Genomic DNA, 24,889 nt, shown 5'->3' with positions numbered 1-24,889 from the left:
TCAATTGAAATCCTCTCACCTCTGGTATTTTTCTACAGAGCCTGATATCGTTGTCAATTTGACTGCTGAAAACATCACCACAACATCCATAGCCCTTAGTTGGAGTGCGCCAAATGGCAATGCCATTGGCTACAGGGTTGAAGCAATAGGCAATCCATCCAAAAATCTCACCGTGAACACTTTATTCACTGAAATAACTGGACTGGTACCTGGTAGCAATTATACACTGCGGATTATTGCTCTGGCTGCAGATAATGTTATGGAAGGGGAAGCAGAGGCAATCTCAAGATTTACAAGTATGTTTTAAAAACATCTGATTCTTCAATGCAACTTTGTTTTCGTTTAGATAATTTTAAAAGCTATTACGTTGAAATATATAATATATTTTATGCCATAATAATAACATAATTGCTCCTTATATAGTTAAAAATTGGAATCTGAAGGCAATCTTAAGATTTTACATTGACACTATACATGTCTGCATAAAAAATATCTTCAATTGAAATCCTCTCACCTCTGGTATTTTTCTACAGAGCCTGATATCGCTGTCAATCTGACTGCTGAAAACATCACCACAACATCCATAGCCCTTAGTTGGAGTGCGCCAAATGGCAATGCCATTGGCTACAGGGTTGAAGCAATAGGCAATCCATCCAAAAATCTCACCGTGAACACTTTATTCACTGAAATAACTGGACTGGTACCTGGTAGCAATTACACACTGCAGATTATTGCTCTGGCTGCAGATAATGTTACAGAAGGGGATGCAGTGACAATTACAATCTTTACAAGTACGTGTAAAACAAATTGATTATTTAATGGAGCCTTGACTCTTAAAAATATAATTCAAAACTCTTATCTTCACTAATTTGGCAACATTTTATAATCTATTGACTTGCAAAATAAATAATACCATTCCTTCTTCTATAGTTACAACATAGTTTACATATATTTTTATTCAGGATATCAAGCATGAAATAACTGTTTCTCTGTTATCTTTCTACAGAGCCTGATATCGCTCCCAATTTGACTGCTAGTAACATCACAACAACATCCATAGCCCTTAGTTGGAGTGCGCCAAATGGCAATGCCATTGGCTACAGGGTTGAAGCAATAGGCAATCCATCCAAAAATCTCACCGTGAACACTTTATTCACTGAAATAACTGGACTGGTACCTGGTAGCAATTATACACTGCGGATTATTGCTCTGGCTGCAGATAATGTTACGGAAGGGGAAGCAGAGGCAATCTCAAGATTTACAAGTATGTTTAAAAAACATCTGATTCTTCAATGCAACTTTGTTTTCGTTTAGATAATTTTAAAAGCTATTACGTTGAAATATATAATATATTTTATGCCATAATAATAACATAATTGCTCCTTATATAGTTAAAAATTGGAATCTGAAGGCATTCTTAAGATTTTACATTGACACTTTACATGTCTGCATAACAAATATCTTCAATTGAAATCCTCTCACCTCTGGTATTTTTCTACAGAGCCTGATATCGTTGTCAATCTCACTGCTGAAAACATCACAACAACATCCATAGCCCTTAGTTGGAGTGCGCCAAATGGCAATGCCATTGGCTACAGGGTTGAAGCAATAGGCAATCCATCCAATAATCTCACCGTGAACACTTTATTCACTGAAATAACTGGACTGGTACCTGGTAGCAATTACACACTGAGGATTATTGCTCTTGCTGCAGATAATGTTACGGAAGGGGATGCAGTGACAATCTCAAGATTTACAAGTATGTTTAAAAAACATCTGGTTCTTTTAATGCAGCTTTGTTTTCTTTTAAATAATTTTAAAAGCTATTATATTGACTGATATCATATATTTTACGCCATAATAATAAAATAATTATTCCTTTAGTTAAAAATTGGAATCTGAAGGCAATCTTAAGATTTTACATTGAAACTTTACATGTCTGCATAACAAATATCTTCAATTGAAATCCTCTCACCTCTGGTATTTTTCTACAGAGCCTGATATCGTTGTCAATTTGACTGCTGAAAACATCACCACAACATCCATTGCCCTTAGTTGGAGTGCGCCAAATGGCAATGCCATTGGCTACAGGGTTGAAGCAATAGGCAATCCATCCAAAAATCTCACCGTGAACACTTTATTCACTGAAATAACTGGACTGGTACCTGGTAGCAATTACACACTGAGGATTATTGCTCTTGCTGCAGATAATGTTACGGAAGGGGATGCAGTGACAATCTCAAGATTTACAAGTATGTTTAAAAAACATCTGGTTCTTTTAATGCAGCTTTGTTTTCTTTTAAATAATTTTAAAAGCTATTATATTGACTGATATCATATATTTTACGCCATAATAATAAAATAATTATTCCTTTAGTTAAAAATTGGAATCTGAAGGCAATCTTAAGATTTTACATTGAAACTTTACATGTCTGCATAACAAATATCTTCAATTGAAATCCTCTCACCTCTGGTATTTTTCTACAGAGCCTGATATCGTTGTCAATTTGACTGCTGAAAACATCACCACAACATCCATAGCCCTTAGTTGGAGTGCGCCAAATGGCAATGCCATTGGCTACAGGGTTGAAGCAATAGGCAATCCATCCAAAAATCTCACCGTGAACACTTTATTCACTGAAATAACTGGACTGGTACCTGGTAGCAATTATACACTGCGGATTATTGCTCTGGCTGCAGATAATGTTATGGAAGGGGAAGCAGAGGCAATCTCAAGATTTACAAGTATGTTTTAAAAACATCTGATTCTTCAATGCAACTTTGTTTTCGTTTAGATAATTTTAAAAGCTATTACGTTGAAATATATAATATATTTTATGCCATAATAATAACATAATTGCTCCTTATATAGTTAAAAATTGGAATCTGAAGGCAATCTTAAGATTTTACATTGACACTATACATGTCTGCATAAAAAATATCTTCAATTGAAATCCTCTCACCTCTGGTATTTTTCTACAGAGCCTGATATCGCTGTCAATCTGACTGCTGAAAACATCACCACAACATCCATAGCCCTTAGTTGGAGTGCGCCAAATGGCAATGCCATTGGCTACAGGGTTGAAGCAATAGGCAATCCATCCAAAAATCTCACCGTGAACACTTTATTCACTGAAATAACTGGACTGGTACCTGGTAGCAATTACACACTGCAGATTATTGCTCTGGCTGCAGATAATGTTACAGAAGGGGATGCAGTGACAATTACAATCTTTACAAGTACGTGTAAAAAAAATTGATTATTTAATGGAGCCTTGACTCTTAAAAATATAATTCAAAACTCTTATCTTCACTAATTTGGCAACATTTTATAATCTATTGACTTGCAAAATAAATAATACCATTCCTTCTTCTATAGTTACAACATAGTTTACATATATTTTTATTCAGGATATCAAGCATGAAATAACTGTTTCTCTGTTATCTTTCTACAGAGCCTGATATCGCTCCCAATTTGACTGCTAGTAACATCACAACAACATCCATAGCCCTTAGTTGGAGTGCGCCAAATGGCAATGCCATTGGCTACAGGGTTGAAGCAATAGGCAATCCATCCAAAAATCTCACCGTGAACACTTTATTCACTGAAATAACTGGACTGGTACCTGGTAGCAATTATACACTGCGGATTATTGCTCTGGCTGCAGATAATGTTACGGAAGGGGAAGCAGAGGCAATCTCAAGATTTACAAGTATGTTTAAAAAACATCTGATTCTTCAATGCAACTTTGTTTTCGTTTAGATAATTTTAAAAGCTATTACGTTGAAATATATAATATATTTTATGCCATAATAATAACATAATTGCTCCTTATATAGTTAAAAATTGGAATCTGAAGGCATTCTTAAGATTTTACATTGACACTTTACATGTCTGCATAACAAATATCTTCAATTGAAATCCTCTCACCTCTGGTATTTTTCTACAGAGCCTGATATCGTTGTCAATCTCACTGCTGAAAACATCACAACAACATCCATAGCCCTTAGTTGGAGTGCGCCAAATGGCAATGCCATTGGCTACAGGGTTGAAGCAATAGGCAATCCATCCAATAATCTCACCGTGAACACTTTATTCACTGAAATAACTGGACTGGTACCTGGTAGCAATTACACACTGAGGATTATTGCTCTTGCTGCAGATAATGTTACGGAAGGGGATGCAGTGACAATCTCAAGATTTACAAGTATGTTTAAAAAACATCTGGTTCTTTTAATGCAGCTTTGTTTTCTTTTAAATAATTTTAAAAGCTATTATATTGACTGATATCATATATTTTACGCCATAATAATAAAATAATTATTCCTTTAGTTAAAAATTGGAATCTGAAGGCAATCTTAAGATTTTACATTGAAACTTTACATGTCTGCATAACAAATATCTTCAATTGAAATCCTCTCACCTCTGGTATTTTTCTACAGAGCCTGATATCGTTGTCAATTTGACTGCTGAAAACATCACCACAACATCCATTGCCCTTAGTTGGAGTGCGCCAAATGGCAATGCCATTGGCTACAGGGTTGAAGCAATAGGCAATCCATCCAAAAATCTCACCGTGAACACTTTATTCACTGAAATAACTGGACTGGTACCTGGTAGCAATTACACACTGCGGATTATTGCTCTTGCTGCAGATAATGTTACGGAAGGGGATGCAGTGACAATCTCAAGATTTACAAGTATGTTTAAAAAACATCTGGTTCTTTTAATGCAGCTTTGTTTTCTTTTAAATAATTTTAAAAGCTATTATATTGACTGATATCATATATTTTACGCCATAATAATAAAATAATTATTCCTTTAGTTAAAAATTGGAATCTGAAGGCAATCTTAAGATTTTACATTGAAACTTTACATGTCTGCATAACAAATATCTTCAATTGAAATCCTCTCACCTCTGGTATTTTTCTACAGAGCCTGATATCGCTGTCAATCTGACTGCTGAAAACATCACCACAACATCCATAGCCCTTAGTTGGAGTGCGCCAAATGGCAATGCCATTGGCTACAGGGTTGAAGCAATAGGCAATCCATCCAAAAATCTCACCGTGAACACTTTATTCACTGAAATAACTGGACTGGTACCTGGTAGCAATTACACACTGCAGATTATTGCTCTGGCTGCAGATAATGTTACAGAAGGGGATGCAGTGACAATTACAATCTTTACAAGTATGTGTAAAAAAAATTGATTATTTAATGGAGCCTTGACTCTTAAAAATATAATTCAAAACTCTTATCTTCACTAATTTGGCAACATTTTATAATCTATTGACTTGCAAAATAAATAATACCATTCCTTCTTCTATAGTTACAACATAGTTTACATATATTTTTATTCAGGATATCAAGCATGAAATAACTGTTTCTCTGTTATCTTTCTACAGAGCCTGATATCGCTCCCAATTTGACTGCTAGTAACATCACAACAACATCCATAGCCCTTAGTTGGAGTGCGCCAAATGGCAATGCCATTGGCTACAGGGTTGAAGCAATAGGCAATCCATCCAAAAATCTCACCGTGAACACTTTATTCACTGAAATAACTGGACTGGTACCTGGTAGCAATTATACACTGCGGATTATTGCTCTGGCTGCAGATAATGTTACGGAAGGGGAAGCAGAGGCAATCTCAAGATTTACAAGTATGTTTAAAAAACATCTGATTCTTCAATGCAACTTTGTTTTCGTTTAGATAATTTTAAAAGCTATTACGTTGAAATATATAATATATTTTATGCCATAATAATAACATAATTGCTCCTTATATAGTTAAAAATTGGAATCTGAAGGCATTCTTAAGATTTTACATTGACACTTTACATGTCTGCATAACAAATATCTTCAATTGAAATCCTCTCACCTCTGGTATTTTTCTACAGAGCCTGATATCGTTGTCAATCTCACTGCTGAAAACATCACAACAACATCCATAGCCCTTAGTTGGAGTGCGCCAAATGGCAATGCCATTGGCTACAGGGTTGAAGCAATAGGCAATCCATCCAATAATCTCACCGTGAACACTTTATTCACTGAAATAACTGGACTGGTACCTGGTAGCAATTACACACTGAGGATTATTGCTCTTGCTGCAGATAATGTTACGGAAGGGGATGCAGTGACAATCTCAAGATTTACAAGTATGTTTAAAAAACATCTGGTTCTTTTAATGCAGCTTTGTTTTCTTTTAAATAATTTTAAAAGCTATTATATTGACTGATATCATATATTTTACGCCATAATAATAACATAATTATTCCTTTAGTTAAAAATTGGAATCTGAAGGCAATCTTAAGATTTTACATTGAAACTTTACATGTCTGCATAACAAATATCTTCAATTGAAATCCTCTCACCTCTGGTATTTTTCTACAGAGCCTGATATCGTTGTCAATTTGACTGCTGAAAACATCACCACAACATCCATTGCCCTTAGTTGGAGTGCGCCAAATGGCAATGCCATTGGCTACAGGGTTGAAGCAATAGGCAATCCATCCAAAAATCTCACCGTGAACACTTTATTCACTGAAATAACTGGACTGGTACCTGGTAGCAATTACACACTGAGGATTATTGCTCTTGCTGCAGATAATGTTACGGAAGGGGATGCAGTGACAATCTCAAGATTTACAAGTATGTTTAAAAAACATCTGGTTCTTTTAATGCAGCTTTGTTTTCTTTTAAATAATTTTAAAAGCTATTATATTGACTGATATCATATATTTTACGCCATAATAATAAAATAATTATTCCTTTAGTTAAAAATTGGAATCTGAAGGCAATCTTAAGATTTTACATTGAAACTTTACATGTCTGCATAACAAATATCTTCAATTGAAATCCTCTCACCTCTGGTATTTTTCTACAGAGCCTGATATCGTTGTCAATTTGACTGCTGAAAACATCACCACAACATCCATAGCCCTTAGTTGGAGTGCGCCAAATGGCAATGCCATTGGCTACAGGGTTGAAGCAATAGGCAATCCATCCAAAAATCTCACCGTGAACACTTTATTCACTGAAATAACTGGACTGGTACCTGGTAGCAATTATACACTGCGGATTATTGCTCTGGCTGCAGATAATGTTATGGAAGGGGAAGCAGAGGCAATCTCAAGATTTACAAGTATGTTTTAAAAACATCTGATTCTTCAATGCAACTTTGTTTTCGTTTAGATAATTTTAAAAGCTATTACGTTGAAATATATAATATATTTTATGCCATAATAATAACATAATTGCTCCTTATATAGTTAAAAATTGGAATCTGAAGGCAATCTTAAGATTTTACATTGACACTATACATGTCTGCATAAAAAATATCTTCAATTGAAATCCTCTCACCTCTGGTATTTTTCTACAGAGCCTGATATCGCTGTCAATCTGACTGCTGAAAACATCACCACAACATCCATAGCCCTTAGTTGGAGTGCGCCAAATGGCAATGCCATTGGCTACAGGGTTGAAGCAATAGGCAATCCATCCAAAAATCTCACCGTGAACACTTTATTCACTGAAATAACTGGACTGGTACCTGGTAGCAATTACACACTGCAGATTATTGCTCTGGCTGCAGATAATGTTACAGAAGGGGATGCAGTGACAATTACAATCTTTACAAGTACGTGTAAAAAAAATTGATTATTTAATGGAGCCTTGACTCTTAAAAATATAATTCAAAACTCTTATCTTCACTAATTTGGCAACATTTTATAATCTATTGACTTGCAAAATAAATAATACCATTCCTTCTTCTATAGTTACAACATAGTTTACATATATTTTTATTCAGGATATCAAGCATGAAATAACTGTTTCTCTGTTATCTTTCTACAGAGCCTGATATCGCTCCCAATTTGACTGCTAGTAACATCACAACAACATCCATAGCCCTTAGTTGGAGTGCGCCAAATGGCAATGCCATTGGCTACAGGGTTGAAGCAATAGGCAATCCATCCAAAAATCTCACCGTGAACACTTTATTCACTGAAATAACTGGACTGGTACCTGGTAGCAATTATACACTGCGGATTATTGCTCTGGCTGCAGATAATGTTACGGAAGGGGAAGCAGAGGCAATCTCAAGATTTACAAGTATGTTTAAAAAACATCTGATTCTTCAATGCAACTTTGTTTTCGTTTAGATAATTTTAAAAGCTATTACGTTGAAATATATAATATATTTTATGCCATAATAATAACATAATTGCTCCTTATATAGTTAAAAATTGGAATCTGAAGGCATTCTTAAGATTTTACATTGACACTTTACATGTCTGCATAACAAATATCTTCAATTGAAATCCTCTCACCTCTGGTATTTTTCTACAGAGCCTGATATCGTTGTCAATCTCACTGCTGAAAACATCACAACAACATCCATAGCCCTTAGTTGGAGTGCGCCAAATGGCAATGCCATTGGCTACAGGGTTGAAGCAATAGGCAATCCATCCAATAATCTCACCGTGAACACTTTATTCACTGAAATAACTGGACTGGTACCTGGTAGCAATTACACACTGAGGATTATTGCTCTTGCTGCAGATAATGTTACGGAAGGGGATGCAGTGACAATCTCAAGATTTACAAGTATGTTTAAAAAACATCTGGTTCTTTTAATGCAGCTTTGTTTTCTTTTAAATAATTTTAAAAGCTATTATATTGACTGATATCATATATTTTACGCCATAATAATAAAATAATTATTCCTTTAGTTAAAAATTGGAATCTGAAGGCAATCTTAAGATTTTACATTGAAACTTTACATGTCTGCATAACAAATATCTTCAATTGAAATCCTCTCACCTCTGGTATTTTTCTACAGAGCCTGATATCGTTGTCAATTTGACTGCTGAAAACATCACCACAACATCCATTGCCCTTAGTTGGAGTGCGCCAAATGGCAATGCCATTGGCTACAGGGTTGAAGCAATAGGCAATCCATCCAAAAATCTCACCGTGAACACTTTATTCACTGAAATAACTGGACTGGTACCTGGTAGCAATTACACACTGAGGATTATTGCTCTTGCTGCAGATAATGTTACGGAAGGGGATGCAGTGACAATCTCAAGATTTACAAGTATGTTTAAAAAACATCTGGTTCTTTTAATGCAGCTTTGTTTTCTTTTAAATAATTTTAAAAGCTATTATATTGACTGATATCATATATTTTACGCCATAATAATAAAATAATTATTCCTTTAGTTAAAAATTGGAATCTGAAGGCAATCTTAAGATTTTACATTGAAACTTTACATGTCTGCATAACAAATATCTTCAATTGAAATCCTCTCACCTCTGGTATTTTTCTACAGAGCCTGATATCGTTGTCAATTTGACTGCTGAAAACATCACCACAACATCCATAGCCCTTAGTTGGAGTGCGCCAAATGGCAATGCCATTGGCTACAGGGTTGAAGCAATAGGCAATCCATCCAAAAATCTCACCGTGAACACTTTATTCACTGAAATAACTGGACTGGTACCTGGTAGCAATTATACACTGCGGATTATTGCTCTGGCTGCAGATAATGTTATGGAAGGGGAAGCAGAGGCAATCTCAAGATTTACAAGTATGTTTTAAAAACATCTGATTCTTCAATGCAACTTTGTTTTCGTTTAGATAATTTTAAAAGCTATTACGTTGAAATATATAATATATTTTATGCCATAATAATAACATAATTGCTCCTTATATAGTTAAAAATTGGAATCTGAAGGCAATCTTAAGATTTTACATTGACACTATACATGTCTGCATAAAAAATATCTTCAATTGAAATCCTCTCACCTCTGGTATTTTTCTACAGAGCCTGATATCGCTGTCAATCTGACTGCTGAAAACATCACCACAACATCCATAGCCCTTAGTTGGAGTGCGCCAAATGGCAATGCCATTGGCTACAGGGTTGAAGCAATAGGCAATCCATCCAAAAATCTCACCGTGAACACTTTATTCACTGAAATAACTGGACTGGTACCTGGTAGCAATTACACACTGCAGATTATTGCTCTGGCTGCAGATAATGTTACAGAAGGGGATGCAGTGACAATTACAATCTTTACAAGTACGTGTAAAAAAAATTGATTATTTAATGGAGCCTTGACTCTTAAAAATATAATTCAAAACTCTTATCTTCACTAATTTGGCAACATTTTATAATCTATTGACTTGCAAAATAAATAATACCATTCCTTCTTCTATAGTTACAACATAGTTTACATATATTTTTATTCAGGATATCAAGCATGAAATAACTGTTTCTCTGTTATCTTTCTACAGAGCCTGATATCGCTCCCAATTTGACTGCTAGTAACATCACAACAACATCCATAGCCCTTAGTTGGAGTGCGCCAAATGGCAATGCCATTGGCTACAGGGTTGAAGCAATAGGCAATCCATCCAAAAATCTCACCGTGAACACTTTATTCACTGAAATAACTGGACTGGTACCTGGTAGCAATTATACACTGCGGATTATTGCTCTGGCTGCAGATAATGTTACGGAAGGGGAAGCAGAGGCAATCTCAAGATTTACAAGTATGTTTAAAAAACATCTGATTCTTCAATGCAACTTTGTTTTCGTTTAGATAATTTTAAAAGCTATTACGTTGAAATATATAATATATTTTATGCCATAATAATAACATAATTGCTCCTTATATAGTTAAAAATTGGAATCTGAAGGCATTCTTAAGATTTTACATTGACACTTTACATGTCTGCATAACAAATATCTTCAATTGAAATCCTCTCACCTCTGGTATTTTTCTACAGAGCCTGATATCGTTGTCAATCTCACTGCTGAAAACATCACAACAACATCCATAGCCCTTAGTTGGAGTGCGCCAAATGGCAATGCCATTGGCTACAGGGTTGAAGCAATAGGCAATCCATCCAATAATCTCACCGTGAACACTTTATTCACTGAAATAACTGGACTGGTACCTGGTAGCAATTACACACTGAGGATTATTGCTCTTGCTGCAGATAATGTTACGGAAGGGGATGCAGTGACAATCTCAAGATTTACAAGTATGTTTAAAAAACATCTGGTTCTTTTAATGCAGCTTTGTTTTCTTTTAAATAATTTTAAAAGCTATTATATTGACTGATATCATATATTTTACGCCATAATAATAAAATAATTATTCCTTTAGTTAAAAATTGGAATCTGAAGGCAATCTTAAGATTTTACATTGAAACTTTACATGTCTGCATAACAAATATCTTCAATTGAAATCCTCTCACCTCTGGTATTTTTCTACAGAGCCTGATATCGTTGTCAATTTGACTGCTGAAAACATCACCACAACATCCATTGCCCTTAGTTGGAGTGCGCCAAATGGCAATGCCATTGGCTACAGGGTTGAAGCAATAGGCAATCCATCCAAAAATCTCACCGTGAACACTTTATTCACTGAAATAACTGGACTGGTACCTGGTAGCAATTACACACTGCGGATTATTGCTCTTGCTGCAGATAATGTTACGGAAGGGGATGCAGTGACAATCTCAAGATTTACAAGTATGTTTAAAAAACATCTGGTTCTTTTAATGCAGCTTTGTTTTCTTTTAAATAATTTTAAAAGCTATTATATTGACTGATATCATATATTTTACGCCATAATAATAAAATAATTATTCCTTTAGTTAAAAATTGGAATCTGAAGGCAATCTTAAGATTTTACATTGAAACTTTACATGTCTGCATAACAAATATCTTCAATTGAAATCCTCTCACCTCTGGTATTTTTCTACAGAGCCTGATATCGTTGTCAATCTGACTGCTGAAAACATCACCACAACATCCATAGCCCTTAGTTGGAGTGCGCCAAATGGCAATGCCATTGGCTACAGGGTTGAAGCAATAGGCAATCCATCCAAAAATCTCACCGTGAACACTTTATTCACTGAAATAACTGGACTGGTACCTGGTAGCAATTACACACTGCAGATTATTGCTCTGGCTGCAGATAATGTTACAGAAGGGGATGCAGTGACAATTACAATCTTTACAAGTATGTGTAAAAAAAATTGATTATTTAATGGAGCCTTGACTCTTAAAAATATAATTCAAAACTCTTATCTTCACTAATTTGGCAACATTTTATAATCTATTGACTTGCAAAATAAATAATACCATTCCTTCTTCTATAGTTACAACATAGTTTACATATATTTTTATTCAGGATATCAAGCATGAAATAACTGTTTCTCTGTTATCTTTCTACAGAGCCTGATATCGCTCCCAATTTGACTGCTAGTAACATCACAACAACATCCATAGCCCTTAGTTGGAGTGCGCCAAATGGCAATGCCATTGGCTACAGGGTTGAAGCAATAGGCAATCCATCCAAAAATCTCACCGTGAACACTTTATTCACTGAAATAACTGGACTGGTACCTGGTAGCAATTATACACTGCGGATTATTGCTCTGGCTGCAGATAATGTTACGGAAGGGGAAGCAGAGGCAATCTCAAGATTTACAAGTATGTTTAAAAAACATCTGATTCTTCAATGCAACTTTGTTTTCGTTTAGATAATTTTAAAAGCTATTACGTTGAAATATATAATATATTTTATGCCATAATAATAACATAATTGCTCCTTATATAGTTAAAAATTGGAATCTGAAGGCATTCTTAAGATTTTACATTGACACTTTACATGTCTGCATAACAAATATCTTCAATTGAAATCCTCTCACCTCTGGTATTTTTCTACAGAGCCTGATATCGTTGTCAATCTCACTGCTGAAAACATCACAACAACATCCATAGCCCTTAGTTGGAGTGCGCCAAATGGCAATGCCATTGGCTACAGGGTTGAAGCAATAGGCAATCCATCCAATAATCTCACCGTGAACACTTTATTCACTGAAATAACTGGACTGGTACCTGGTAGCAATTACACACTGAGGATTATTGCTCTTGCTGCAGATAATGTTACGGAAGGGGATGCAGTGACAATCTCAAGATTTACAAGTATGTTTAAAAAACATCTGGTTCTTTTAATGCAGCTTTGTTTTCTTTTAAATAATTTTAAAAGCTATTATATTGACTGATATCATATATTTTACGCCATAATAATAACATAATTATTCCTTTAGTTAAAAATTGGAATCTGAAGGCAATCTTAAGATTTTACATTGAAACTTTACATGTCTGCATAACAAATATCTTCAATTGAAATCCTCTCACCTCTGGTATTTTTCTACAGAGCCTGATATCGTTGTCAATTTGACTGCTGAAAACATCACCACAACATCCATTGCCCTTAGTTGGAGTGCGCCAAATGGCAATGCCATTGGCTACAGGGTTGAAGCAATAGGCAATCCATCCAAAAATCTCACCGTGAACACTTTATTCACTGAAATAACTGGACTGGTACCTGGTAGCAATTACACACTGCGGATTATTGCTCTTGCTGCAGATAATGTTACGGAAGGGGATGCAGTGACAATCTCAAGATTTACAAGTATGTTTAAAAAACATCTGGTTCTTTTAATGCAGCTTTGTTTTCTTTTAAATAATTTTAAAAGCTATTATATTGACTGATATCATATATTTTACGCCATAATAATAAAATAATTATTCCTTTAGTTAAAAATTGGAATCTGAAGGCAATCTTAAGATTTTACATTGAAACTTTACATGTCTGCATAACAAATATCTTCAATTGAAATCCTCTCACCTCTGGTATTTTTCTACAGAGCCTGATATCGTTGTCAATTTGACTGCTGAAAACATCACCACAACATCCATAGCCCTTAGTTGGAGTGCGCCAAATGGCAATGCCATTGGCTACAGGGTTGAAGCAATAGGCAATCCATCCAAAAATCTCACCGTGAACACTTTATTCACTGAAATAACTGGACTGGTACCTGGTAGCAATTATACACTGCGGATTATTGCTCTGGCTGCAGATAATGTTATGGAAGGGGAAGCAGAGGCAATCTCAAGATTTACAAGTATGTTTTAAAAACATCTGATTCTTCAATGCAACTTTGTTTTCGTTTAGATAATTTTAAAAGCTATTACGTTGAAATATATAATATATTTTATGCCATAATAATAACATAATTGCTCCTTATATAGTTAAAAATTGGAATCTGAAGGCAATCTTAAGATTTTACATTGACACTATACATGTCTGCATAAAAAATATCTTCAATTGAAATCCTCTCACCTCTGGTATTTTTCTACAGAGCCTGATATCGCTGTCAATCTGACTGCTGAAAACATCACCACAACATCCATAGCCCTTAGTTGGAGTGCGCCAAATGGCAATGCCATTGGCTACAGGGTTGAAGCAATAGGCAATCCATCCAAAAATCTCACCGTGAACACTTTATTCACTGAAATAACTGGACTGGTACCTGGTAGCAATTACACACTGCAGATTATTGCTCTGGCTGCAGATAATGTTACAGAAGGGGATGCAGTGACAATTACAATCTTTACAAGTACGTGTAAAAAAAATTGATTATTTAATGGAGCCTTGACTCTTAAAAATATAATTCAAAACTCTTATCTTCACTAATTTGGCAACATTTTATAATCTATTGACTTGCAAAATAAATAATACCATTCCTTCTTCTATAGTTACAACATAGTTTACATATATTTTTATTCAGGATATCAAGCATGAAATAACTGTTTCTCTGTTATCTTTCTACAGAGCCTGATATCGCTCCCAATTTGACTGCTAGTAACATCACAACAACATCCATAGCCCTTAGTTGGAGTGCGCCAAATGGCAATGCCATTGGCTACAGGGTTGAAGCAATAGGCAATCCATCCAAAAATCTCACCGTGAACACTTTATTCACTGAAATAACTGGACTGGTACCTGGTAGCAATTATACACTGCGGATTATTGCTCTGGCTGCAGATAATGTTACGGAAGGGGAAGCAGAGGCAATCTCAAGATTTACAAGTATGTTTAAAAAACATCTGATTCTTCAATGCAACTTTGTTTTCGTTTAGATAATTTTAAAAGCTATTACGTTGAAATATATAATATATTTTATGCCATAATAATAACATAATTGCTCCTTATATAGTTAAAAATTGGAATCTGAAGGCATTCTTAAGATTTTACATTGACACTTTACATGTCTGCATAACAAATATCTTCAATTGAAATCCTCTCACCTCTGGTATTTTTCTACAGAGCCTGATATCGTTGTCAATCTCACTGCTGAAAACATCACAACAACATCCATAGCCCTTAGTTGGAGTGCGCCAAATGGCAATGCCATTGGCTACAGGGTTGAAGCAATAGGCAATCCATCCAATAATCTCACCGTGAACACTTTATTCACTGAAATAACTGGACTGGTACCTGGTAGCAATTACACACTGAGGATTATTGCTCTTGCTGCAGATAATGTTACGGAAGGGGATGCAGTGACAATCTCAAGATTTACAAGTATGTTTAAAAAACATCTGGTTCTTTTAATGCAGCTTTGTTTTCTTTTAAATAATTTTAAAAGCTATTATATTGACTGATATCATATATTTTACGCCATAATAATAAAATAATTATTCCTTTAGTTAAAAATTGGAATCTGAAGGCAATCTTAAGATTTTACATTGAAACTTTACATGTCTGCATAACAAATATCTTCAATTGAAATCCTCTCACCTCTGGTATTTTTCTACAGAGCCTGATATCGTTGTCAATTTGACTGCTGAAAACATCACCACAACATCCATAGCCCTTAGTTGGAGTGCGCCAAATGGCAATGCCATTGGCTACAGGGTTGAAGCAATAGGCAATCCATCCAAAAATCTCACCGTGAACACTTTATTCACTGAAATAACTGGACTGGTACCTGGTAGCAATTATACACTGCGGATTATTGCTCTGGCTGCAGATAATGTTATGGAAGGGGAAGCAGAGGCAATCTCAAGATTTACAAGTATGTTTTAAAAACATCTGATTCTTCAATGCAACTTTGTTTTCGTTTAGATAATTTTAAAAGCTATTACGTTGAAATATATAATATATTTTATGCCATAATAATAACATAATTGCTCCTTATATAGTTAAAAATTGGAATCTGAAGGCAATCTTAAGATTTTACATTGACACTATACATGTCTGCATAAAAAATATCTTCAATTGAAATCCTCTCACCTCTGGTATTTTTCTACAGAGCCTGATATCGCTGTCAATCTGACTGCTGAAAACATCACCACAACATCCATAGCCCTTAGTTGGAGTGCGCCAAATGGCAATGCCATTGGCTACAGGGTTGAAGCAATAGGCAATCCATCCAAAAATCTCACCGTGAACACTTTATTCACTGAAATAACTGGACTGGTACCTGGTAGCAATTACACACTGCAGATTATTGCTCTGGCTGCAGATAATGTTACAGAAGGGGATGCAGTGACAATTACAATCTTTACAAGTACGTGTAAAAAAAATTGATTATTTAATGGAGCCTTGACTCTTAAAAATATAATTCAAAACTCTTATCTTCACTAATTTGGCAACATTTTATAATCTATTGACTTGCAAAATAAATAATACCATTCCTTCTTCTATAGTTACAACATAGTTTACATATATTTTTATTCAGGATATCAAGCATGAAATAACTGTTTCTCTGTTATCTTTCTACAGAGCCTGATATCGCTCCCAATTTGACTGCTAGTAACATCACAACAACATCCATAGCCCTTAGTTGGAGTGCGCCAAATGGCAATGCCATTGGCTACAGGGTTGAAGCAATAGGCAATCCATCCAAAAATCTCACCGTGAACACTTTATTCACTGAAATAACTGGACTGGTACCTGGTAGCAATTATACACTGCGGATTATTGCTCTGGCTGCAGATAATGTTACGGAAGGGGAAGCAGAGGCAATCTCAAGATTTACAAGTATGTTTAAAAAACATCTGATTCTTCAATGCAACTTTGTTTTCGTTTAGATAATTTTAAAAGCTATTACGTTGAAATATATAATATATTTTATGCCATAATAATAACATAATTGCTCCTTATATAGTTAAAAATTGGAATCTGAAGGCATTCTTAAGATTTTACATTGACACTTTACATGTCTGCATAACAAATATCTTCAATTGAAATCCTCTCACCTCTGGTATTTTTCTACAGAGCCTGATATCGTTGTCAATCTCACTGCTGAAAACATCACAACAACATCCATAGCCCTTAGTTGGAGTGCGCCAAATGGCAATGCCATTGGCTACAGGGTTGAAGCAATAGGCAATCCATCCAATAATCTCACCGTGAACACTTTATTCACTGAAATAACTGGACTGGTACCTGGTAGCAATTACACACTGAGGATTATTGCTCTTGCTGCAGATAATGTTACGGAAGGGGATGCAGTGACAATCTCAAGATTTACAAGTATGTTTAAAAAACATCTGGTTCTTTTAATGCAGCTTTGTTTTCTTTTAAATAATTTTAAAAGCTATTATATTGACTGATATCATATATTTTACGCCATAATAATAAAATAATTATTCCTTTAGTTAAAAATTGGAATCTGAAGGCAATCTTAAGATTTTACATTGAAACTTTACATGTCTGCATAACAAATATCTTCAATTGAAATCCTCTCACCTCTGGTATTTTTCTACAGAGCCTGATATCGTTGTCAATTTGACTGCTGAAAACATCACCACAACATCCATTGCCCTTAGTTGGAGTGCGCCAAATGGCAATGCCATTGGCTACAGGGTTGAAGCAATAGGCAATCCATCCAAAAATCTCACCGTGAACACTTTATTCACTGAAATAACTGGACTGGTACCTGGTAGCAATTACACACTGCGGATTATTGCTCTTGCTGCAGATAATGTTACGGAAGGGGATGCAGTGACAATCTCAAGATTTACAAGTATGTTTAAAAAACATCTGGTTCTTTTAATGCAGCTTTGTTTTCTTTTAAATAATTTTAAAAGCTATTATATTGACTGATATCATATATTTTACGCCATAATAATAAAATAATTATTCCTTTAGTTAAAAATTGGAATCTGAAGGCAATCTTAAGATTTTACATTGAAACTTTACATGTCTGCATAACAAATATCTTCAATTGAAATCCTCTCACCTCTGGTATTTTTCTACAGAGCCTGATATCGCTGTCAATCTGACTGCTGAAAACATCACCACAACATCCATAGCCCTTAGTTGGAGTGCGCCAAATGGCAATGCCATTGGCTACAGGGTTGAAGCAATAGGCAATCCATCCAAAAATCTCACCGTGAACACTTTATTCACTGAAATAACTGGACTGGTACCTGGTAGCAATTACACACTGCAGATTATTGCTCTGGCTGCAGATAATGTTACAGAAGGGGATGCAGTGACAATTACAATCTTTACAAGTATGTGTAAAAAAAATTGATTATTTAATGGAGCCTTGACTCTTAAAAATATAATTCAAAACTCTTATCTTCACTAATTTGGCAACATTTTATAATCTATTGACTTGCAAAATAAATAATACCATTCCTTCTTCTATAGTTACAACATAGTTTACATATATTTTTATTCAGGATATCAAGCATGAAATAACTGTTTCTCTGTTATCTTTCTACAGAGCCTGATATCGCTCCCAATTTGACTGCTAGTAACATCACAACAACATCCATAGCCCTTAGTTGGAGTGCGCCAAATGGCAATGCCATTGGCTACAGGGTTGAAGCAATAGGCAATCCATCCAAAAATCTCACCGTGAACACTTTATTCACTGAAATAACTGGACTGGTACCTGGTAGCAATTATACACTGCGGATTATTGCTCTGGCTGCAGATAATGTTACGGAAGGGGAAGCAGAGGCAATCTCAAGATTTACAAGTATGTTTAAAAAACATCTGATTCTTCAATGCAACTTTGTTTTCGTTTAGATAATTTTAAAAGCTATTACGTTGAAATATATAATATATTTTATGCCATAATAATAACATAATTGCTCCTTATATAGTTAAAAATTGGAATCTGAAGGCATTCTTAAGATTTTACATTGACACTTTACATGTCTGCATAACAAATATCTTCAATTGAAATCCTCTCACCTCTGGTATTTTTCTACAGAGCCTGATATCGTTGTCAATCTCACTGCTGAAAACATCACAACAACATCCATAGCCCTTAGTTGGAGTGCGCCAAATGGCAATGCCATTGGCTACAGGGTTGAAGCAATAGGCAATCCATCCAATAATCTCACCGTGAACACTTTATTCACTGAAATAACTGGACTGGTACCTGGTAGCAATTACACACTGAGGATTATTGCTCTTGCTGCAGATAATGTTACGGAAGGGGATGCAGTGACAATCTCAAGATTTACAAGTATGTTTAAAAAACATCTGGTTCTTTTAATGCAGCTTTGTTTTCTTTTAAATAATTTTAAAAGCTATTATATTGACTGATATCATATATTTTACGCCATAATAATAACATAATTATTCCTTTAGTTAAAAATTGGAATCTGAAGGCAATCTTAAGATTTTACATTGAAACTTTACATGTCTGCATAACAAATATCTTCAATTGAAATCCTCTCACCTCTGGTATTTTTCTACAGAGCCTGATATCGTTGTCAATTTGACTGCTGAAAACATCACCACAACATCCATTGCCCTTAGTTGGAGTGCGCCAAATGGCAATGCCATTGGCTACAGGGTTGAAGCAATAGGCAATCCATCCAAAAATCTCACCGTGAACACTTTATTCACTGAAATAACTGGACTGGTACCTGGTAGCAATTACACACTGCGGATTATTGCTCTTGCTGCAGATAATGTTACGGAAGGGGATGCAGTGACAATCTCAAGATTTACAAGTATGTTTAAAAAACATCTGGTTCTTTTAATGCAGCTTTGTTTTCTTTTAAATAATTTTAAAAGCTATTATATTGACTGATATCATATATTTTACGCCATAATAATAAAATAATTATTCCTTTAGTTAAAAATTGGAATCTGAAGGCAATCTTAAGATTTTACATTGAAACTTTACATGTCTGCATAACAAATATCTTCAATTGAAATCCTCTCACCTCTGGTATTTTTCTACAGAGCCTGATATCGCTGTCAATCTGACTGCTGAAAACATCACCACAACATCCATAGCCCTTAGTTGGAGTGCGCCAAATGGCAATGCCATTGGCTACAGGGTTGAAGCAATAGGCAATCCATCCAAAAATCTCACCGTGAACACTTTATTCACTGAAATAACTGGACTGGTACCTGGTAGCAATTACACACTGCAGATTATTGCTCTGGCTGCAGATAATGTTACAGAAGGGGATGCAGTGACAATTACAATCTTTACAAGTACGTGTAAAAAAAATTGATTATTTAATGGAGCCTTGACTCTTAAAAATATAATTCAAAACTCTTATCTTCACTAATTTGGCAACATTTTATAATCTATTGACTTGCAAAATAAATAATACCATTCCTTCTTCTATAGTTACAACATAGTTTACATATATTTTTATTCAGGATATCAAGCATGAAATAACTGTTTCTCTGTTATCTTTCTACAGAGCCTGATATCGCTCCCAATTTGACTGCTAGTAACATCACAACAACATCCATAGCCCTTAGTTGGAGTGCGCCAAATGGCAATGCCATTGGCTACAGGGTTGAAGCAATAGGCAATCCATCCAAAAATCTCACCGTGAACACTTTATTCACTGAAATAACTGGACTGGTACCTGGTAGCAATTATACACTGCGGATTATTGCTCTGGCTGCAGATAATGTTACGGAAGGGGAAGCAGAGGCAATCTCAAGATTTACAAGTATGTTTAAAAAACATCTGATTCTTCAATGCAACTTTGTTTTCGTTTAGATAATTTTAAAAGCTATTACGTTGAAATATATAATATATTTTATGCCATAATAATAACATAATTGCTCCTTATATAGTTAAAAATTGGAATCTGAAGGCATTCTTAAGATTTTACATTGACACTTTACATGTCTGCATAACAAATATCTTCAATTGAAATCCTCTCACCTCTGGTATTTTTCTACAGAGCCTGATATCGTTGTCAATCTCACTGCTGAAAACATCACAACAACATCCATAGCCCTTAGTTGGAGTGCGCCAAATGGCAATGCCATTGGCTACAGGGTTGAAGCAATAGGCAATCCATCCAATAATCTCACCGTGAACACTTTATTCACTGAAATAACTGGACTGGTACCTGGTAGCAATTACACACTGAGGATTATTGCTCTTGCTGCAGATAATGTTACGGAAGGGGATGCAGTGACAATCTCAAGATTTACAAGTATGTTTAAAAAACATCTGGTTCTTTTAATGCAGCTTTGTTTTCTTTTAAATAATTTTAAAAGCTATTATATTGACTGATATCATATATTTTACGCCATAATAATAACATAATTATTCCTTTAGTTAAAAATTGGAATCTGAAGGCAATCTTAAGATTTTACATTGAAACTTTACATGTCTGCATAACAAATATCTTCAATTGAAATCCTCTCACCTCTGGTATTTTTCTACAGAGCCTGATATCGTTGTCAATTTGACTGCTGAAAACATCACCACAACATCCATTGCCCTTAGTTGGAGTGCGCCAAATGGCAATGCCATTGGCTACAGGGTTGAAGCAATAGGCAATCCATCCAAAAATCTCACCGTGAACACTTTATTCACTGAAATAACTGGACTGGTACCTGGTAGCAATTACACACTGCGGATTATTGCTCTTGCTGCAGATAATGTTACGGAAGGGGATGCAGTGACAATCTCAAGATTTACAAGTATGTTTAAAAAACATCTGGTTCTTTTAATGCAGCTTTGTTTTGTTTTAAATAATTTAAAAAGCTATTACGTTGACTAATATTATACATTTTTTGCCAAAATAATAACATAATTGCTCCTTATATTGTTAAAAATTGGATTTTGAAAACAATCTCAAGATTTACAAGTATATTTTGAAAATACATTTTATTATTAAAACCAGATCAAAATTAATACAGAAAACTGTTTTTTTACCTAATATATCCTTCCTGTATACTGTATTTTCAGTAAAAATCCTAATTTAATGTTAATGATGAACAAGTGAATACTCACTTTGAATGTTCACTTTGAAAGGTTATTCAATTTACAGTTATTGTGTTTCGGTGTATTTGAATGTTAGGTTTGGGTTGTGAAATGACCACATGAAAAGCAGCATGTTTTTTATATAAAGGAGGCATAAATTAAATTGGGTAACTTTTCAGAAGTCTTCTACAAGCTTTATTGTACATACATACAGTATATTGTCCCAACAACTTCTGTATTCAAATAGTAGCATGATTATTGTCGAGTAAAAATGTCATATTTTATTAGTATAATTTTTTGCAAATATGTTCATAGAATCACTATTGATTTAATGCACAACTTGTGTGTTTGCTTTCCCAACCCAACATGTGTAGTTCATCTAAACCTCTTTATGTGTGGTATTGTCTTACAGAGCCTGATAGTGTTACCAACTTGACTGCTAAAACCATCACCAGAACATTCATAACCCTCAGCTGGAGTGCACCCCCAGGATATGCACATGAATACAGGGTTGAAGCAATAGGAACTCCAAGCAAAACTGTTACAGTGGACACTTTATTCGCTAATATCACTGGGCTGCTCCCTCTTAGCAATTACACCCTGCGGGTCATCGCTGTGGCTGCAGATGGGCTAACAGGAGGAGACGCAGTAGCAATTGTGACATTTACAAGTGAGTTTGGTGATAGAAACTTCTACTAAAGAGACATCCATTGCAACATTTGGCTATTTTACAGTAAGAGAGTAAAAGTCTTTCCATCAGGCTTTAAGAGGTTTGTTTTATGATTTCTGCAGGTGGGCTGGATGCTACTCTGAGAATGCAATTATCTGTTTCTGTATCAGCCAAAAAAGAAGAAAAGGAACTGGAAAGCATGATTTTACCAGAGGTACTGTAGGCAGTTATTCTTTACCTAATTAATCTTTACCTGTTACAACAGACTTCATCATTTAAACAAAGAAAAAAACACATAATTAAAAAACACACACGCTGCGTAATGGTATTTCATTATTTCTCACTGAAAGCAGGTGCTGAGATGTAAGTAGAAATATGGATGTAGATTTGTGCATATCAGTCAGTGCCATTTAAATCAAATAGTCTGGATAAAGGTATGTGAATCGCGATAAATACATGGAAGTTCTGATTTTACAAATGATGGTCATTTCCATGCAATAGAATGTCTACAGCATCCTTGATTTTTGAATGGTTTGCGCATATGAAATGAACAACAAAGTATAGTCATAAACAGACCTGTTTCAAAGATGTTGTTTTCTTTTATTGCAGATAAAAAAGTATATTGAGCAGTATCTTGCAGACAACAGGTTTCACTTAACTTGGAAAGGACTAAGAAGAAAGAATCCTTGAGCCACAACAAACATTACGGCACTGGACAGTCTCCTCAGGAAAACCATTACTTCACTATCAGAAACCAGTGCCAAAAAAAATACACATGGACAATTTATTTTATTTATCTCCTTCTCTATGTTTTCGAACTGTTCACTTTCATTTCTATTTTTAATATAATCATATAATTCATGTGGTAACATTAACATGGAGGGGTCTGTCTATCTTAATAACCTAAACCGAGGCAGATTTTAAAAACTCCAAACCAAACGGAATGCATTCGTTTGAAGCTGTACAGTGAATGACATGCTTCTGTGTGCAGGTCAGTTTAAGCACAGTTGAAATCTGTTTCGTTTGTCCAATCACTTTGTATCTGCTTTCTCTCTGTATATAGAGAGAATTGAAATCAGGGTGTTATCAGAAGGAAAGTCCAGTGACCGAGCAGTGCATGGGGGGCTCAGACTGCTGCTTATAAACTATTGCCAATGTACTAATGAACTGGGTGACAATTTATATGAAGTGTCTCTAATTACTGTGTATTTACATAGTAGTTACTTAGTAAATACATGTGTACATACACATAATTACATTATTATGCATAGCTACAGTGTACTTAATATGTGAATCTTTTTGCATGATTTTCCAGAAAACAGTTAGAGTTTGGGGTATATGGTACAAAAAGATTTACGCATTAAGTACATTGTAACTATGCACAATAGTATTGCAATTATGTGTAAGTACACATGTATTTACTAAGTAACTACTATGTAAATACAAAGTAATTAGAGACACTTAAAGTGTTACCATGAACTGTGAGCAAACTGTTCTCATTGGTAAACTGACTGGTCCTGCTCCTTTCTCATTGGTAAACTGACTGGTCCTGATCCTTGACTGGTCCTGCTCCTTTCTCATTGGTAAACTGACTGGTCCTGATCCTTTCTCATTGGTAAACTGACTGGTCCTGCTCCTTTCTCATTGGTAAACTGACTGGCCCTGATCCTTTCTCATTGGTAAACTGACTGGCCCTGATCCTTTCTCATTGGTAAACTGACTGGCCCTGATCCTTTCTCATTGGTAAACTGACTGGCCCTGATCCTTTCTCATTGGTAAACTGACTGGTCCTGCTCCTTTCTCATTGGTAAGCTGACTGGCCCTGATCCTTTCTCATTGGTAAACTGACTGGCCCTGATACGTTCTCATGTCAATAATCAATCCATTTTTTTATTTTATATAGCGCCTTTCATAGTGGACCACCATTACAAAGCGCTTTACAAGATGCAGTAACAACAAGAAAATACATGATACTTTAAATACAGAGAAATGCATAATACATGATATACAGTAAAAAAAAAAAAAACGCATAATACATGATAGTAGCATAATACATGAAATAACAGAAGCAACACAGATATCAGGCTTAAAGAGCATGGAAAGCAAGAGAGAACAG

At 35.1% G+C, this 24,889-nt stretch overlaps 1 protein-coding gene across 1 annotated transcript; it reads left to right on the top strand.

Annotated features, from left to right (window-relative positions):
• Positions 1 to 39: 39 nt before the first annotated feature.
• On the top strand, positions 40 to 24,326 carry LOC117416804 (uncharacterized). The gene is made up of 42 exons (XM_059034191.1): positions 40 to 296; positions 534 to 791; positions 1,007 to 1,264; positions 1,502 to 1,759; positions 2,488 to 2,745; positions 2,983 to 3,240; positions 3,456 to 3,713; positions 3,951 to 4,208; positions 4,444 to 4,701; positions 4,937 to 5,194; positions 5,410 to 5,667; positions 5,905 to 6,162; positions 6,891 to 7,148; positions 7,386 to 7,643; positions 7,859 to 8,116; positions 8,354 to 8,611; positions 9,340 to 9,597; positions 9,835 to 10,092; positions 10,308 to 10,565; positions 10,803 to 11,060; positions 11,789 to 12,046; positions 12,262 to 12,519; positions 12,757 to 13,014; positions 13,743 to 14,000; positions 14,238 to 14,495; positions 14,711 to 14,968; positions 15,206 to 15,463; positions 16,194 to 16,451; positions 16,667 to 16,924; positions 17,162 to 17,419; positions 17,655 to 17,912; positions 18,148 to 18,405; positions 18,621 to 18,878; positions 19,116 to 19,373; positions 19,609 to 19,866; positions 20,102 to 20,359; positions 20,575 to 20,832; positions 21,070 to 21,327; positions 21,563 to 21,820; positions 22,516 to 22,773; positions 22,896 to 22,987; positions 23,383 to 24,326. The coding sequence occupies exons 1-42, from the start codon at positions 260 to 262 to the stop codon at positions 23,461 to 23,463; spliced, it is 10,272 nt and encodes a 3,423-aa protein (XP_058890174.1). The 5' UTR covers positions 40 to 259; the 3' UTR covers positions 23,464 to 24,326.
• The last annotated feature ends 563 nt before the right edge of the window (positions 24,327 to 24,889 follow it).

Source organism: Acipenser ruthenus, chromosome 12 (genome assembly GCF_902713425.1).
Source record: "Acipenser ruthenus chromosome 12, fAciRut3.2 maternal haplotype, whole genome shotgun sequence".
NCBI lineage: Eukaryota > Metazoa > Chordata > Actinopteri > Acipenseriformes > Acipenseridae > Acipenser > Acipenser ruthenus.
This window is presented reverse-complemented; position numbering and strand designations above follow the sequence as displayed.